General features: G+C 36.8%; 1 protein-coding gene across 1 annotated transcript in view; it reads right to left on the reverse strand.

Annotated features, from left to right (window-relative positions):
* The window catches only part of LOC133323810 (mucin-2-like), a 48,526-nt gene that overhangs the window by 11,854 nt on the left and 16,936 nt on the right, over nt 1–19,736 (reverse strand). The window contains exons 3-5 of the mRNA XM_061532713.1: nt 2,412–4,863; nt 779–2,363; nt 604–700 (exon numbers count right to left, since the gene is read on the reverse strand). Of these exons, the coding sequence (XP_061388697.1) occupies nt 604–700; nt 779–2,363; nt 2,412–4,863 (4,134 nt within the window). The remainder of the gene's footprint in view (nt 1–603; nt 701–778; nt 2,364–2,411; nt 4,864–19,736) is intronic.

Raw genomic sequence — 19,736 nt, forward strand, 5'->3', positions numbered from 1 at the left:
ATGTTAGTTAATAGAATACCGGGGTGCTTCCGATGTACTTATCTGAATGGGTATATAACGATTACTAGTCTGCACTAATCCGGTATCGCCTTATAAAGGACTCGTCCCAGTTTAGTTTATTTCTATCGGTCGAGGCGCGTTTACAAACAAAGTGGATGTGTAGTGGGTTCTCTGTCTGTCTGTACAATACAATATCGGACCATATTTTGACTAGACCTAAAATAAAGGCTCTGCCTCACTTTCTAAATGTTGATGGTTCTAGGCTCATTTTCCAACCGATGTGGCTGTAATTTGGGGTTTGGGAAGCCCCTATATAAGTTTCTGACCCATTCATTTTATTCAAGGTTCTGCGAGTATTTTCCGCACGTAGTGATTATTGCGATTCCGGTTTCCTGATAGAACTGATTTTTGGCAGAACATTTTAATAATGGAACAATGTTTTTATATCTCCCATATATATAAGTACCACATCAGATTGTTGAAGGTCTTAGGCATATCACGATTACAAGTCCATAACATAATATTTTTAAAGCCCTCCAAAACTTAGTCAAAAAATAATTTTCACTGTACTTTAAATTTTTAATATCCTCTCTCTCAACTTACCTTTGTCGCATACCGTTGTCGATGGCGATTGTCGACTATCGCTGCTCATGGGTGAAACATTACCACCATCGGGTTCTGACGATGACACGCATTGAACCTAGACGAGAAACGAAAATCACAATATTAGTAAGACATTTTCACAAGACAACCTTGCCCCCTCCCTCCTTCAACTCACCATATCACTGCCACCGCTACGATGACTTGGTGGCCTTTCTGGACTCCTTGGACTATGCGTTGTCGTATCGGGTGGACTGCCGGCCGATGAACGTGAGCTAGATGTTTGCATATTGGGTGATGTTGTCGAAGAGGCAGCCGTTTCCAAAACAATACCCACTGGATTATTGATGACATGATTTAAATTCTGTTGATGCGTCGTTGCCTGCAGTGCCTGCAATGTAACCTGATGTTGGGTAGTGGTTGTGGTGGCATTCAATTGATGAGCCGTAGCAGGATGCTGATGATGATGTTGTTGTGGATGAGGATGGTGCTGCTGTTGCTGATGATGGTGGTGATGCAGTTGTATAGTTGTACCATTGTGTTGTACAAAGGTAGCTGTTGGTGTTGTTGTATGGTGTTGCGTTGTCGCCGGCATCATCAGACCCATTGGTGTGCTGTAGATTTGTCCAATGGGGCTTAGTTGGCCATTACTGCCCACAATAAACTGTTGTCCAGTAGCCGTTGAGGAGATGAACGATTTACTGGTTTGCGGAGAAGTGGCACGCAACATCATGGTTGTTGTGGCTTGTGGTGCTGCCGCCGTTAGAATATTGGCCGTGGGAGCACAGCCATTGACATTTTGTATTTGCAGAAGAGTGGAGTCGGGTCCCATTACTAAACCAGTTGTGGGCAAGATCAACTGTTGACCTATTAGATTCATGGGTTGTATGATTTGACCATTTTGTAGTATGATCTGTTGGGGCTGAGGCGTGTTGGTGGTGGCAGTTGCAGGTTTACTCACCACAATGCCTTGCAGGCCGGTGGAGCCTAGTTGGAATTGTTGGGGAAAGGGATTGGCCGTTGGAGCTGTGGCGGGGGCTGGTGTTGCCGCAGTAAGTTGTACAACTTGAGGTTGTGGTGCAGCATGTTGTTGGGCAGCTGCAGCCGTTTGTATGTTCAACGTGTGGGGTTGTATGATAGTAGCTGTTTGATTGGAAATTTGAGTGGGTGTGGGGGAATTTTTACGTTTCTTGGGACGTCTCTTAAGATCCGCCGGAGAGGATATAATAATACGCTGAGTACCATCAGGTTGTTGCAGAATCTGAGAGACAACCTGACCGTCCAAGGTGGCGAATTGTTGGGTTGGTTGTGCCGCCGGTGCCGCTGTTTGGGTTTGTTGTGGTTGTATGACATAGCCGCCATTTGGTAGAGGATTTAGCACAACTGTTTGTTGTCCCAAAACATTGGTGGCATTTCCGGCCGTTTGAGCTGTGATCAATTGATTTCCGGCTGTTAGAATGGATTGGGTTCCGGTGGCATGAATTATGTTTGTCGACGGATTGGCGGTGGCCGTTAACACTTTGGCCGCATTGCCTGCCAAAATATTTTGTCCTGGATTGAGAATAACCGTTGTGGGTTGTAGTTGGGCGCCATTGTTTGCCGCCGTTGCTGCAGCTGGCTGGCTAACAATGTAGCTACCATTTGGTTGCTGCTGTAACGTGGCCGTTAATTGTCCGGCATTGTTTAGAACATCGCCGCTTTGTTGAATAATTAAATTGGTAGTTGGTGTTGGAGTTTGTGAAGGCGCACCAGTCGCATTGCCACTGGCAATTATCACTTGTTGTTGTTGGTGGTGGTGTGTCGTTTGTTGCTGTGGTTGTTGTTGGGCTACAGTTTGCAAATGTGTCTTGTTATTCGATGAGGAGGGCATAACAATAATTTGCCCTGTCGATGTCATAATAATTTGTGAGTTTCCGCCATTGTCGTTTGCGGTTCGCAGCAAAGGTTGTAGCTGCAATTGACCAAGAGGTATGGTCGTTGTGGTGCTGTTGGTTGTATTAGCTGTTGAGGCGTTGTTGTTATTGTTATTGTTGTTGGTGGCAAACTTTTGCATTGTGGTGTGTAATCTTTGGGCCATGACAGGCGTTGTGGGATTAGTGACAACATTTCGTTGTCCAGCCGCAGATGCGGTGCTTGTAGTTGTTGTAGCCATTCCACGATTGCCAGCAATCGTTGTAAGGGTGGCACGATTATTGTTGCTATTGAAAATTCTTTGTTGCTGCTGTTGTTGTTGGGACACTTGTATTTGATTAGCACTTTTTACTTGCCGCACAATCCGCACTGGACTCTTTTGACAAGTTTGCAGCTTAACTTGTTGTAACTGCTGTTGTTGTTTGTTATGTTGCTGGGATTGTTTCCCCGCACTTTGTGGCCTTGGCGAGGGCATGGGTGATGATGTGGTCCTATTCGATAAAACATTCGGCTTTGAGCTATTATTCACATCCATGTTGGAGGCCGGTGAGGGTGTACAAGATCGAGGACTTTCATTGCTGGTTGAAATGGCACCAACTTGTTCGGGTTTCTTATGGGCCTCCTTTGTGGCTCGTTGCAGATCTGGGGTGGATCTGGGGCCACCCACAGTGCTTGATGACACCGGAGATTCTTGGGCAGTGGGTACAAATTTAATTGCTGCCTTGGTGTTGGGGCAAGGCATTAACGGACTCTGCTGGGGTTGAGGGATATTTACAGTGGCCAAGGTTTGATTTTGATTCGATTTGATGTCATAGCTGAGAGAGATTGCTGATAAGCGTGGTATATTTGTCATCGCGATTTCCGTTTGTTTATTTTCTTGGTGATAGAATCCTCCTGCTCCATTTGAGGATGGATTGTTTAAAAGCCTCGTTTCATTTGAAGTTTCCACTGAGTGTTGTGGTTCAATCACAGTCTGTTCCATGGGTTGTTGCATATGGCTGGCCATTGCATCACCCAATTCTTCATGATTTTCATCTTCCTCTTCGTCGTCGTCCTCTTCATCATCCTCATCTCCTTCCCCTTCTCCCTCGTCTTCATTATCATCATCGTCGTCTTCTTCATTATCACCTTCCATTTGTTTGAGAATATCCTCATTATCTTCCGCAGCATTTGATTCCTCCGGAGGTTCCGGACATTCTTCCGATTTTATTTGCATACCACCATCCTCATTATGATGATGTTGTTCCTCTCCCATTCCAAGATCCATACCCAAATCTCCTTGCAGGAAATCTAAACATTGCTGAGTAGATTTTAAATGCAACAATCCATGGGTTCCGTGATCATCATCGTCGTCTTCCTCCGCATCATCATCATCGTTTGTATCTTCCATATGATGTCCATCATCATGTCCACCATGTCCAAAATCATTATCCACTTCATTCAAAGCACTAACCTGACCATCATCTTCGTCCTCTGGGTCTTCTTCATCCCCTTCCCCCTCAACATCATCATCTCCGTCATCCTCACTATGATCATAATCATGACTATGGTGGAGATGATGATGATGTGGATGTTGGTGGCTATCCACCATGGAATTGTGCACCATTTCATTTTGATGCTGGAGAAACTCATTTAGCTCGTCCTTGAAGAGACATGGTTTCTGGTCATCATTGTTATTAAATTCTGAACAATGGTGATGCTGTTGCTGGTGATGATGATGATGCTGCTGCTGTTGTTGGTCCTGTCGGTGATGATGTTGATGTGGACACATATTTCCATCGGACATTGTTTTTGTATTTAGCTGTGATGACCATGGAACCGCTCCATTTCCATGTTCATGATGTTGTTGATGTGGTGCACTGGACATTATTCCATTATCTTTGCACCATGGCCTGCTGCCATTTTCCATGGCTATCATATTGTTGTTGCTACTGTTGTTGTTGTTATAACAGTTTGTTATCACAGGTTGTGGTCGCTGTTGTTGATGCTGATGATGATGGTGGTGATGTTGCTGCTGCTGCGGTGGCATATGATTATGGTGATGCAAATGATGCTGTTGAGACATAGCCTGCTGATGATGTCCTCCTACTCCTCCACACTGATGATTATGTGAATGGTGATGATGATGCTGTTGCTGCTGTGGATGCTGGTGTTCCATGTTGCATGACGGCATCATTTTGTAATTTTGACTAGTGCAATGATGTCTTGCCACACCTGCAGCTGCTGCTGACGAGGTTGAGGCAAACATTGAATCTGAATCGTTTGTGGCAGGTGGCATAACGTCTAAACAGCTGTTACTGTCAGTCATCAATGTCGATTCGTTATTGGCGGCTATTCGCCAACGTTTGACATCTAGAAAAAGGACAAAAGGAAATGATTTTTAAAGAGTTATTCAAAAGAGGCGTAACTTAAAGTTTTAAAAAAAGTCTGAGGCGTGAATTTTTTATGATAGAGATATGGATTTTTATGGAATTATCTTAATAGGCCTTAATAGAGGCGTTGATTTCTAAAGAGTTATTTTTCGAGGCCTTGGTAAAGGCATGGATTTCTAATGAATTATTTTTTGAGGCCTTAGTAAAGGCATGGATTTCTAAAGACGCCTTAATAGAGGCGTGGATTTTGAAAGAATTATTTTTTGAGGTCTTAGTAAAGGCATGGATTTCTAATGATGCCTTAATAGAGGCGTGGATTTCTAAAGATGCCTCAATAGAAGCGAGGATTTCTAAAGATGCCTTAATAGAGGCGTGGATTTCTAAAGAGGCCTTAATAGAGGCGTGGATTTCTAATTAATAAACTTCAAGATGAACTTTAAGAAGCGTGGATGTTTAATGAATTGTTGTTGAAATATATTTATGGATTATTCGTAAGCTGAAAGTCCTCGTATCGGTCTATCTATAGAAGATTTTCATGTAATGATCGAAAACCTTATGTAGATCGTTCGATCGATATATAAGAGACCCAGAAACACTTCAATATATATGTACATACCAAAAATATATTCTCTATTCTGTCGCACACAGAGAGAAAGCAACCTATAGGCAATCGATATGGCATGCCTATCGATGTCAAAATTCCTACTCTATCCAAATATTTGAACACTAGCAGTTTAACAAACAACTAAATATTTCGTGCCAATCTACTGCCTAAACAATTATTTTGCCCCAGCATATGTGAACTCAAACACCCTCCCATATCCAAAAACAAGAGAGAACAAAGGACATGGAAATTCTATAGAATCTTTTGCAAGCAAATTGCATGTATAAAATCTATGCAAATATGTGTAGAATATATCCCTCCAAAAAAAAAAAAAAAAAACTGACACGCCATTTGGTGGCAAGAACACACGCATTAAACAGCAAATTACACCATGGGTGTGATTGTTGTTGGAATTTTATTTTATTTAAATTTTTCCAGAGTTCAACAAATAATAACACCTAACAAAACCTAAAACATGCATTGAAATCCAGCCGACTTTATCAGCACCATCATTAGTCAGGTTGGGCATGCTTTACACACACAACACACTTGACGCGTCAATAGACACGCAACTAACCGTGCTATTATTACAACTACTAACGAGTAGGTATGGCATAAGTACTTCGCTTTTATTTAGACTAGGTTGTTATCCTTTAAAAGTTATGGTTTGTTGTTGTAGTAATAAATGTTAAAAGACCGGCAGCAACATGCAACACGCATTTTAAAATTAGTTGTTGTTTTTGTTTTTGTACGTGTAAACTATTCATGTTTGTTGTATCAAGTTGGTAGGTGATGTAAAGCTTATGGCATGCACAACTTATTTTTATTGTTAAATTGACATATCATAATCGCTTGGAATGAATATTTTAATTTGAAATTACACAGTGGGTCAGAAATGGATATAATAACGAACTGATGTTTTCAGATAGATAGTGATTCTATACTATATATCTACTAAAATTTCACATTTTGATATATCCACAAGGATCTTATTTGGGCCGATTCCATATTACTTTTAGTTAATGACGTTTTAGGGTACATAGGGCCCTCAGGATATAATTAAAATATAAAATAGGACACACTTCGTAAACCGACATCAAAAAAGGAAATCATATCACAATTCATATAAAAATATTATGAGGATTTTAATAATTCTGAGGAAAAAGAATGCAAGCTTACTATGAAAAAGAACATATTTCGAAAAATAACACTAAATAAAAATTTGCCCATTCGTACTATTAAATTGGTACGAAAGGTACTAAAAGGAAATAATAAATTTTTAAATTCGGCCAATAATTAAGGCGTAGATTTCAGTGTTAGGATTTCGAATCATTGTACTAATGTTGTGGTTCAGAATAGAGATAGGGAAGCTGATCTGAAAATTCATAATATAGCTGTATGAAAATTAATAAAAGGAACCCGTGTGTTGATATTTAAGTATTCGTACTATAGAATCTTGTAATGGGTTAATGTAAGGGGAAGATTTTGAAAGACCTTATTACGATGGCTACTTTATATATTCCTGCGCTAAATATGAAAATTTTATAAATTTTATCAACTACTGGGTATCATCTTCGGACTTGCTATAGGGTTGGTAAAGATAATAGGTTGAGTAAGGTTTGGTTGAAATATGACATTCCATTCGACTGATATTGCATTTTTAATATTGAAAATTTTGACCATTCCTGGAGAAGGTTCCAGAAGAAGTGGACCAATGGGCCCCATCTTCGGACTTAATGTAGACTTCGTAAATATAATGGGGTGTGCAAAGTTTGGTTCACATCAGACATTCCATTCGCCTGATATTGGATTTACAAATATTGCAAATTTTGACCATTTGTGCGGGAGGTATTAGGAGGAGTGTACCATCTCCCTACTTGATCTAGGCTTGGTGAAGATAATATGTTGTACAAAGTTTCATTAAAACCGGACAATCCGTATGCATGTTATTATAAAATTAATTTGTAGCACAATTTTGACCATTCTGTGGGGGAGGTACCAGAAGAAGTGGACCGATATTAACCATCTTCGAACTTAAACTAAGTTTGGAAGAAATATTAATGTGTGCAAAGTTTGAATGAAATTGGTTGCTGCCTTCGAGAGTTATCGTGCGCACCATCCAGACAGACAGACGGACATGGCTAAATCGAAACTGCTTTGGTCCAAAGAAACATGTGGTCTAAAACCAATATTTCGATGAGGCACATTTTTACCGTATCAAAGTGTATATACCCTCATTAGCAATAAGACTGAGTGTATAACAATGGGTTAGATTCGGCAGGGGTTGACATTAGAAACAAAACTAAAGTTAATGGAGTCGAAAAAGATGCGAGAAAAATATTTGTTAAATTTTCAAAATTCCGAATAGTGGGCTACCGTTATATGGGGCTATACAAAAACGGGAATTGACATTGCTAATTTTCAGTAGTAAGTTTTGAAACCCAATCAGAATACATAATACCCAATTACCGACAATTCGGATGAAAAATGTGTCAAAAATTCCCTAAATACTGAATATTTGGTGGTACCGTTTTATGGGGGACGATACCAAATCGTGCAGTGATATATCCAATTTGTAATACCAAACATCCCGGAAGTTGTTACAATGTGTATGTGCAAAATTTCAAAGCTTAAATATTGCGAGCTCTATCGTGATTTCAAAAGACGGAAAACCCTAAATCGACATAGAATACTTATAAAGAATATTTATGGTGGTCTTATGGTGGAGGGTACAAAAACAGTTTATTTCATTCGAACATATTTTCAACTCCGGCGACGAAAATCATGGACCCGCAAATCAAGAAAAATCATTTCATTGGGGTACTCGAAGAGATCGATTTTTACAATATATTTCTTTTTCTTTCTATGTTGGAGACGTAGAAAGATCTCCTTGTTGAAAAATAAGAGTGAGAGTCAAAATATTCGAAATAGAGTAAGATTTTACTCCAAAAGTGAATCGATTGTATTCGCGCGAGTTTTACTCTCTATTCGAATTCGAGTGAATATTTTGGAACTCTGCTTCAGGCAAACAGATTGAGGTGTATCACCACATTTTGACAGTTTTACTTTTTTTCCAAAAAAAGACGTCACAGTCAGCCAGTTTGGCCAAAGAAACTGGCGATAATTTGCTTCGAAGTGATTCTTTCATGGTCTCATACGCACGGAACCATTATTCGACTTTTGAAACGAAAATAAATTGGCAAAATTGTGTTTTTGGTGTTTGTAATGTAAGAAAAGTCCGTCTTTTCGAAGTCGGGCATGATTGCCGATTACTGGAACATCCGAATCTCAAAATTTAAACTAATTTACATAGAGTACATATCTGGCTCTGACTTGCACTAGGATTATTGACTTCGCTCGAAAATTAACAGAATAATGGACCTAGGAAAATCGAATATTTTCGAGCAAAAGCCATGCTAGGAAATAGGAAATCTTGACCTATTACATTTATGCTAGTTCATACGATAGCTATGATTATAAGTTTTTAAGTTATCGTGCCCGCCATTTAAACACTGTTTTGAGAAAAACGTGTTTAAAGTTTGAGAATCACTTATGCCGTCGCTTGATGCTGTTAATGACACAATGAATCGGCAATATTTTGAAGAGTGGTTGTGATTTTGAGACTTGAAATTTTAAGAAGACATCCAAAAAACCTATAGGTTCATTTTTTTCGATTCTTCGAAACTGAGAATGGGGGTGGCAAATATACACTCTTATCGCGACAATCCACGTCGGATGTTGCGAAAAAGCGTTCCACGAACGTATTACGATGTTATTACAATTTTTTGGCATCTCCATATATCTAATATCACAAATAAGACTAACATTATGCTTAAAATGTTGTAATATTTGTAAACCTTCACCGTCAATTGGTAATATTCGAAGGTGATCCCATAGGATGCTATAAATCAACGGTATTCTTATATACAATTCTGGTATTTCTCCCATGAAGTATTACTCGATTTTGTCCGTCGTTTTGAGTCATTTTGACTCCACAAAAATATATTTAATACTGGTACACGTTTTGACATGGACCAAACATAACGGTAAAGTGCTATTTAAAATATTTTGTTTTTTGCGATTTTAGATTCTAAAAGTAAATAAATGTTTTACTCGAATTGTTCTTTCTAACATTCAAAAGGTTTTTTAAGTCAGTTTTTCTATTTCGAGTCGAGCTTAATGATCGAAGTTTTGCAATGAAAACGATAGCCAGGGGAAGAACCTACGCACCCACCATACTACGACGTGTTTCTATCTATTCCTCAGACTCGGTTTTGTACTCATATTTTAAAAATAATATAAATACCAATTGTTATAAAATTTTCCATGTTTTATAACATATTTTTGTCTATTGTCAATATTTTCATTGTCTCTTATCACTCACTTGTAAATGCTGTAATTTATAATAGAGAAAAAACTGTCATTGAAACGTGTCTATGTGCAAATGTTTATTTTAATTACGACATAAAACGATTTATAAAAATTGATAAGGTATGTTTTTACCGCCCTCAATACCCCAACACATAAGAGAAAAGGTGCACGCAATCTAATGATCAGCGGCGGCTAGAAGGACGTGCTTATTTACATTTTTCGTTTTATAATTTGAGAGAATATTTAAATTCGTCATTTTGATGTACGAACACACACATACATAAACATGGGTATATAACTTGAAGTTAGAAATGTGTGTTTGAGAAGGAGTACACCGGTACCAAAGTACCAAACATCAAATCTATGTAGGTATGAATGCACGATGGTTGGTTGCTACGTTGGTTATGTTCGACTAAAGGTATAACAACTGCTGTCGCCATTGTCATTGTCGACACGTTATGTATGCATGTTGTCGGTGTGGTTGTTGTTGTTGCTGTTGGTTGGTGGTAAGGTGAAATATGGCTAAAATGCAAATGATTGCGGCCAGGACATATGCTAAAACAGAACTTTGTTTTCCAAACACCAAACATTTTGCCGGCTAACACGCGCATACCTTAGTCACTCATTCACTGGTAACCACCACACATGCCCTCCTCCATTGCGATTCCCGCCAAACTCACATTTATCATCTAACGGTTTTAACATCTATTGCCATACGGGAACGTTGAAATCACTTTTACCCAAACGTCTAGCAAAGACACTTCAAAATGTGACGTTCGAATCGACAATAAAATCATAGTCGTTCGTTTTTGCAGGAAGTTATTTTCCATAGCTGGCTGGCTGTCGTACACTTTTTTGCTTTTAATGCTGTTGTTGTTGATGTTTTTGGTTTTGCTTTTTCCTGGCCCTTGTCGTTTTCAATATATCGATGAGGAAGATGATGATGTTGTCGATGGTGTTGGTTGGCTGAATGACGACGATGATGATGTTGTAGTTTAATTGATTGCTTTTATATGAAACCCTTTCCATGTTAATAGGTTTTTCTTCGCTGTGGCTCATATATCAGCTACCCCACACATAGGTGGCTAGGTGAAAGCAGCGAGCTGAATTAATTTACTCCATGGCGCAAATTTTACTGCGTCCTCTGACTTACATATTTTAAGATACAGAGGTTGGAGAAATAATTTCAGAATATTGATAACAACACTAAAGAGATTTAGTGAGAACAGAGTTGAAACAGAACATTATTCGATTTCCTCACACGACAATTATTATAAAATTTCAAGATTCAAGCTTCTGCCAAGGACATATTCTTCTAACTTCTTATTCTGGACAGTGACTAACAGCCGTGGATTTTTCAATTAACCTGTTATATATCTCTTACTTATAAATCATCCAAATCCTTCGACCATTCTCAACATACCAATTCCTCTAAATTCTTAAACTTTAAACGCCATTCTCAAATATGTTACAAACACCCACAACCCACATGTGTTTTACGGTTTTCCAACAATGTCGTAGTCGTTTCACATCACTGACATTGTAGCACCGAGATGGAGGAAAATATTGCCACAATACATTGAATTTTCAGAACACTTTGATTTTCGTCCAACACAAAGTGTTGGCATTCATGTTACAAATAGCGAACTCGATACAACACCAAGCTAACATTTCAAAGTGCCGCCGCCAAAATCGACATCTACAAGGACACAGTTAAAATGCTGTCTATTTAACAACAACAGCAAGAAAACAACGACAAAACTGAACAGAACAGAAATGTGATTAATAGTCCAAGATTACTTCGACGCAAAAGTTTTCAACATTTTCTTCGTTCTCACCCGCGTTCCCGAAAATGATGTGATGCTGTCGAAAACACCATCGCCGCCGACATCACCATCTATGGTGGTGTCGGAGACAAAGAATAATGCCTCTCGGTGAAGTTTATATTGAACTTGGTGGTTGACTAGCTGGCTGGATGGTTGGTGGTCTATTGGCGCACTAGAGAAATCAATAAATCATTTATTATTTACTCAGAGATAAAACGGAAATTTAAATTTCTGTCAAAAGGAAACAAGTTATTTGTGTATTTCCGTCTAAATGTTTCAATTCAGTGTGCTATTGAAACACTCTCACCATAAACACATAAATAGCTGTTATTTATTGAATTTTTGGTTATTTTCTATTGTTGGCTAGTATTATAGATGTTGTGACCATGTGAGGGATATAAATTATGATATGTTTATCGGAAGTAATATGTTTGTTGTGCGGAAAAACTAAATGGAGGTGTAAGTTTTATATTTCGACAAATTCTTGTCTTAGTCTACCGCTGAAGCTAGAGCTCATGTTGCAAATTGCTTTTTTAACTAAATTACAGATATTTGCTTGCAAAATTTAAAACATCTTAAATCAGGACGTTTCGATATATTTGGAACACGTTTGTAACCTTTTGGGATAATTTATAGAAAGAAGTATTTTTTTTTGTATAGAAGCACCAGGTTATATCCGGGAAAAGGTCAACCAATGCCGTAGAAGTTTTTTCTTCGTTAATTGTACTTATGTAAGTGAAGTTACGACAAAAAGTACAAAATAAACAAGGGGAAATTGTAAAAAAATATGTGTTCGATTTATTATATATTTAAAAATTGTATTTTTGTACCGAAAGTGAGAGACCGTTTAAATGCCTTCTATAGTAGTTCCACTGCCTATAAAATAGGTTTATGGGCTCTACTGTCTTCATAAGTTTTCGGAATTATTATGTTGGGGGGAAAATCCATTATTTTTTCGGCAGATGGCTGTTATGATAGATTTCTCGTAAAGTATCGATAAAAAAATTCAGATTTATGCTCGTTAGAAGAGTGACATTTTTATTATTTCGCTGTTTTTGTTTGGTGCATTCTGTTTGAGTTACAGGGTGTTAAAAATAAAAATGAACAAAGGAAAAATTCGGTACATTTTACAGTTTTTCTTTGACAAAGGAGAAAATGCAACCCAAACGGCTGAAATTGTGAATGGCGTTTATGGTTCCGATACTGCAACCGCCAATTATGTGCAAGTTTGGTTTCTTGGATTCCGTTCAGCAATTTTTTATGTTAAGCTGTGTACACACTATCACTTTTGAATTACAGTTTTTTATCGATTACAGGCGTTCCAACAACCATAAATATTTTTGTGGTTGCCTAATGAATGACAATCATGAGAGGCCACACTATCAAACAAGCAAGAGTGTCATTCAAAATGCTAGTGTGTACACTGCTTTAAAGATACACCTCGTCGAAAATGTCTATAAAATCGGAGAAACGATTAATTACCGGTATGCTAGTAGTCATAACATCGCCCAGGAACTAAGAATCTACAATAAATTTGTTTTAAACCATTTACAACTGACCAGAATAGGCCAACAGAAGAGGTTTCGTGTTCCACCAGGACAACGCTGGCACACACATACATCTACAGTGACTCGCCAAGTTTCGGGAGCTTGGTTGGGAAATTTTAATGCATCCGCCATACAGTCCGGACTTGACACCAAACGATTTTCATATTTTTTGCATAGCAACATTTCTTTAATGAAACAAATTGGTATCTAGGGAGCATTGTGAAAATCGACTACTAGAGTTTTTTCCAAATAGAGAGCTGGACTTCTTTGAGAGAGGCATTATGAAGTTTCTCTGTAGAATACCTAAGTAATACAAGACTGGCCTAATATTATTTAGTAATCTATATAATGACAAGTAAAAAAGTGTCAGTCTGTGTTGCTGACACAAATATACCCTCAGCCTATACTTTGCGGAGGTCTACGAAATAAAACACAGGTTTTATAATTCGGTTTATATAAGGTATATGCTTTTCAAAGAGTTGGCCACCTTCGAACTTGACCTGCATGAGGTAAACATATGACGATTGGATATTATGTTCGCTCCATATAAGATTTATAAGTTCTGAAAATTTTGAACCTTCGTGGGTGAGGAGAAGGAGTATACCCTTGAGTCCCATCTTCCAAAATTATACAGGTTAAAATATTAGGTTGAGCAAAGTTTAGTTCAATGCGTATAGTCCGCTCGCATGATATTATAAAATTAATTTTCAGCAGGAGTGGAACGATTTTCACCATCTTCGAACTTGTTTGGAAAAAATATTACGATGTGCAAAGTAGGGACGAAATCGATTAGTCCTTTCGAGAGTTATCGTGCGCACCAGTCTGCCAGACAGACATTTGTAAATCTACTCGAAAGTGTGGGAAACGGATTCGGTTCAAGAAACATGGGGTCCAAAACTAATATTTCGATGAGGCATATTTTTGACGTATCATTAGTCATAAGGCTAAGGGTATAACAATTTATAACAACTACTTTATAAAGAATGATTTTTGGGAGCTATAAGAATGTTATTTGAAAGTCTCACAAAATTCAAAAAACACAAATTCTTATCCATAGTACAGGCCATATAATTTAATGTTTGAAAATTATTTCTTCGGTCCAATGACCTATTATTGTCGATTTTGGAGTGAAGATAAATAAGAAGTCTTCTGGATGACGTTCGACACTTGTAAGATAAACGTACACAGTACCGATTGACGTACGAAAATGTGTTGTGCTGTTTAGAGAGTCTTGATAAATCAATTTGCCAAAACTGCACATAACTCGTGAACATTTAGTGTGATAAATTTTCAAAACGTTCTTCTGGCATTGTGCAAAAAACTGCTTGTACTGATAATGCAAGCTGGTAGTGTGACATTGCGTTTGATAAAGTCATGCCAAGTGGTGCAAAATATTTAAAAAAAATACGATCGTGGTATTTACAAAGGGGATTTAAATGTGGCGAAGGGTATAACCATATAAACCAAAAAAATCAACAATCGACGATGTGGGTCTTCTGTTTGACTAAAAAAATTCGAATTACGAATGAAAGACAAAAAATCGATGTACACCATAACAATGCTAATTAACACAAATCGGTTCAAGCCAGCAGCGAAATTTTAAGGGCCAAAACAAGAAAATAATGTATCATCCGCCGCACATCCCAGATTTGGCACTAAATTACTTATTTTTTCCGCACATCAAGAAAAAGGCGTGATTTTCCCGAAGTTGCTGTTAAATTGGATTGAAAAAAGTGCATCAACAATTGGTTTGGAAAATAATCGAATGGAAATATATATTAATAAATAATTTCATTTTGTTTTAACCCAGACAAAGACGGAGAGTTTTGAGTCCACAATCGAATATTTAATTTTCGGCAACACCACCGTCTTCTAAAATGACGGTGGCGCCCAATGAGTTAATATGTGGCAAATAATGGTTCCAATGCAAATAAATCATTTTTAATATAACAAATTCTTTTTCTCTTCCCATTTAAAAAACGTATCGCTGAATGCTTGCTTTCATGGTTTTAGACGAAGGGAACAGGTTCAAATTTTTAAACATAATAGCTTTTTAAACCTATATTCATAAAATGGAAATTATGTCCTTAATTTGAATTGAATCATAAACCAAAAACAATGTAAATATATTGACAAATATTATAAAAACTTGTCCAAAATGTCGATACTCTTTCCTTTGGCTTAATTATACAACGAAAATAATTCAATTTAATTTCGTTTAACTTTCAACATTCCACAAATGATTCATCAACAATCCCGGACTGTTTTTTTTATTATAAACTCTCTCTCTCTATTATTATACATGCAAAAAATCCTGGAAAAGCTAACAAAATGCAAATTAACGTAAATTTACATAAAGGCCAACAATGAAAAGCAAGTTAAACAAAAATAAAAAACAGGGATAACTAAAAATACCAAAACCAGAAAGAAAAAATAAAACAAATCTCCAACCAACCAACAACAATACATGTGAGTAAAAAATCACGCAATTCTATTGTAATAAACCCTAAAGGAAAAATATAACAACAACGACAACATCCAGAGCAGCAGCAGCAATGAAAAATTAAGCCAAAGAGGATAACAACCTAGCTTCGGTATGCATGTAAGCTCGCTCGTATGTATGTGTAATTAACCCATGTTAGTTTAAGGACATTGAACGTGTGGCAGAGTGAGTGAGAGTATGTGTGTGCCGTAAGTTAGCCAAGGTGGTTTCATGTCAACGACTTTATTGCTTATGCAGTTAATGTTAATGTCATGTAAGTATTTTGCTAAATAAGCACAAAATTTACTTAACCATTGACGGCTACAGGGCAGACAGACAGACGAACGTGATACGTGTTTGAGGTCAGATTTGTGGGATGCCGGCTAAACGGGAATTCTAAATCAAGAAGAAAAAAATTCAACAACAAATTTTGGTATACCACGCAATAATGAAATGAGAGCAATACATGGCGACACGCCACCACACCTTGTATAAAGGTTTAAAATGGTTGTATAAGGGATGTTTTTTTAACAATGGGAAAAATCTGAAATAAAGTCGTCAATATTTATTTCCCCAAGAAAATTAAATATCAATCCCAGAAGAATGCAGGAACAAACTCAATTATCCATAACCCACACATACACACACAAGCGCGTTGATACCTTATAGTCAGAAGCAAATATTTCACATATTGTTTATGGAAATTGTCATAACAATGTCATATGGAGACACGCACACACGCTATTACCCAGCAATAAAAGTGAAGGACTATTAAATTAAAAAAATAAAATAAATAAATAAATAAAAAGGTCCGAAAGGGCTAAACTTTTAATACCCCGGCATGCATCACTTGAACTATACAATAGTTCCGATACCGATGTAATAAAGCCCACAAAATATATATATATATATATATATTTTTTCAATAAAATTGTCTAAATTTAATATGTGGAATACCTCAAAAACAAAAAAAGTTGGTCTATCCTTTTAATTTTCATTATAAAATGTTCAAACTTCTTTTGGAAAATATGCTCAAAGTGTTCAAAAATATCGAATATAGGACGATGCAACGTCAAAATTTAACTGAGACCCATTTCTGCTGTCTATCTATTTATCCTGTCGGAAGCCCTATATTGAAGATAACCTATCGGAGAACTTCCATTTATTGAGGAATGTAGGAAGAAACTTCAAAATTACAGGCACCAGGTCTGGAAATAAAGTTGAATTTCTCGTTATGAACGTAATCCCTGTATATGTCACCAGTTAGGACCCCTCAGAAGAAGATCAGGACAACATATCCTGGGAAACGAATGGCTGTTTCTGGATCAATTCTGGCTTAAATTTCAGAAAATGTTATATGTGGCACATAAAATCTTCTATCTGAAGAAGGCTACTCGAATTTCTGATATTTATAGGACATTTATCTATAAGAGCCCAATCGGAAGTCTTTTATTATAGACGGCCTATCGGAGATATTCCATTTAACAAAGAATGCAGGAACAAAGTAAAATTATAGACGTTAGATTTGGGAAACCCTATACGGGAAAATTTAATGAAGACCTACTTAAAAAATATCTATCACAGAAATCTATCGAACATAGATGATTTATCGTGGGTCTTCGATTTATAGAAGACTTATAGACGATTTTCTATTATTAGAATAGATCTTCTAGGAGGCCTATTACAGGCTTTCTATCCATAGCGTTTTCGAAATACAGTCACATATCGGAGAACTTTATTTCATCAGAGATTGTTTATATAGAAAATCTTTTAGAAATATTCTATTTATAAAACTTCTATCGGAGATAAAATATCCAGCTATAGAAAAATACCTTTGAAATGGTTTCTATCTGCATAAGACCTATCGGAATTATATTATCGACATAAGATACATTTCCGATAGGACATAAAACACATCGCAGGTATTATATCTACAGAAAATTTATCAGATATTTGTATTCTGCCGTTGACATTTTAACGAGTTTTTACTTGTCACTTGTTTTGCCACCTCCTTTAAGCATATCGTTGCCAAAGGCACACTGCGCTATTCATACTCCCCTCCCCTACGGTCCACTGCTCGACGTATTCGGCGTACTAGACTTTCATCTATTGAGTACTTGTAGAAGGTCGTATGTCTATAGAAGACCTGTGGAAGATCTATAGATGTCTCTGCAAGGTCTTCAGTATACAGGGAGGACGGACTCTGAAAGGTCTTCTCTATATAGAAGATCTGCGGTTGTTTTTTTTTCTACAAAAGAAATATTAGTCGAATTCATAATATATAAAGCCTATGGTTATTCTGATTAGCAGAACAGTTGAAGAACTTATCTGAGAGACTTCGGAAAGTATTATGTCTATAAAATTGCTGTGAAGGTTGTTTTGTTCTGGGATTCTGTGGAATATCTTCTGAGGAAGGTCATCTGTCTATTGAAGAATGTGTAATGACTTCAGTCTACTGAAAACCATATATAAGCTCCTGTATGTAGAAGCTTTCATATTTCAGCAGAAGTACTTCTCAGAAAAACATCGGAAAGTTTTATCTAGAACTGTGAACCTATGAAATATCTTCTATGAAGGTCCTCTGTGTATTGAAGAATTTTAGTCTACAGAAAACTGTATATAAGAAGGTTTTAAATTGTTAGCATATCTGTGGAAGTTCTCCAAGGAACATTGGGAAGTATTCTACCTATAGAATCGATGTGGAAGGATTATTTTTATAGAGGGTCCCGTATTCTATCTATGGGAGTCTTTCTGATTGTGGAAAGAAGATAGTCCCCTGGTTATATTTACAGATCTAGGAAATGTTTTAATTTTCCTATTTTTAATACCTATGGAGGAATTTTGATCTTTTGCCTATAGACATCCCAGAACGGGCTAGTAGAAGATCTGGAAAAGGTAGTTTGCGTGTAGAAGATCTGTGGGAGGAATTTTGTCTTCATTTCTTTTCGAATAAAATACTTTATTTCTTAGTTCTATGGAATATTCCAAATTCTTCACTGGGTTATTAATACCCGTTTACATATCGATTTGCAGTCAGACACAATGCCTGCAGACAATTGTTGTTTAAAATAACATCAATTGGAACATTTTTATCACGAACAACAAAAAATACAAACGAACAAAAATTGGGCGTGGGAGTGTGTTATGATAAATGTTTTCGATTTTTGCGATTTTTTATTTATGTTCGTGCGATGTTATGTTGTTGTAGACTTATGGGGACATGCATAAAACATAACATAAATTGTTTTCTATGGAAAAACAATAATAGAAAAATAAAAACAACAACAGCAACAGCAACAATAATACCAGAATAGACCATATAACATATTTTAACGTACAAGGAAATAAATGATTGCAACAGGGCACCGCCAAACTAAGTGAAAAATAATAAATGTGTGAGGACAAATATTGGCACGTCTAAGTGAAAAAATGAATAGATTTTTGTTTATTTTTTTTTTAGATACACATGGGCGTATCTTTTGTTAACTAATGAAATTGGGAATTACAATGGTATGATTTAAATCCCATCCATTGCCACGCCATTGCTAAAAAATAACACACAAATGAAAATGTTAAATGGTCGCCTTTAGGAGTCTGTTTTCCGTTTTTTTTTTCGTTATTGCTCCTGGTTGCTATATCGAACATTTACTTAATCCAAACAATATAAAATGTACGATTTTTATTTCAGTTGTATATGTATCTGTGCAGATTATGGCAATGCAGTGCTCCCCGGCACCAAGTAACGGTGGCAATGGGCAATTGCAAAAATATTAAAAAAGTGTCAAATAAATTGCAATCTTTTGTTGTGGTTTTTGTCGGTTAGTCATTGTCAGTTGCCTGAAGGATTTCAATTTTTATTGTTTGTTCACTAGTAGAGCTTATGGTTTATTTCAACATACGTATGTATGTATACTGAATGTGTGTAATTTATTTGTTTTCTTTCTTATTGGTATTTATTTTCACAGCTTTTTATTAAGTGTGTTGAAATGAATGTTTGGGGAATTCTATTTGATTCTTGATTAA

The sequence above is a fragment of the Musca vetustissima genome, unplaced genomic scaffold (assembly GCF_032173495.1).
Source record: "Musca vetustissima isolate MV318-11 ecotype Yass unplaced genomic scaffold, APGP_CSIRO_Mvet_v1 utg5682, whole genome shotgun sequence".
In the NCBI taxonomy this organism is placed as follows: domain Eukaryota; kingdom Metazoa; phylum Arthropoda; class Insecta; order Diptera; family Muscidae; genus Musca; species Musca vetustissima.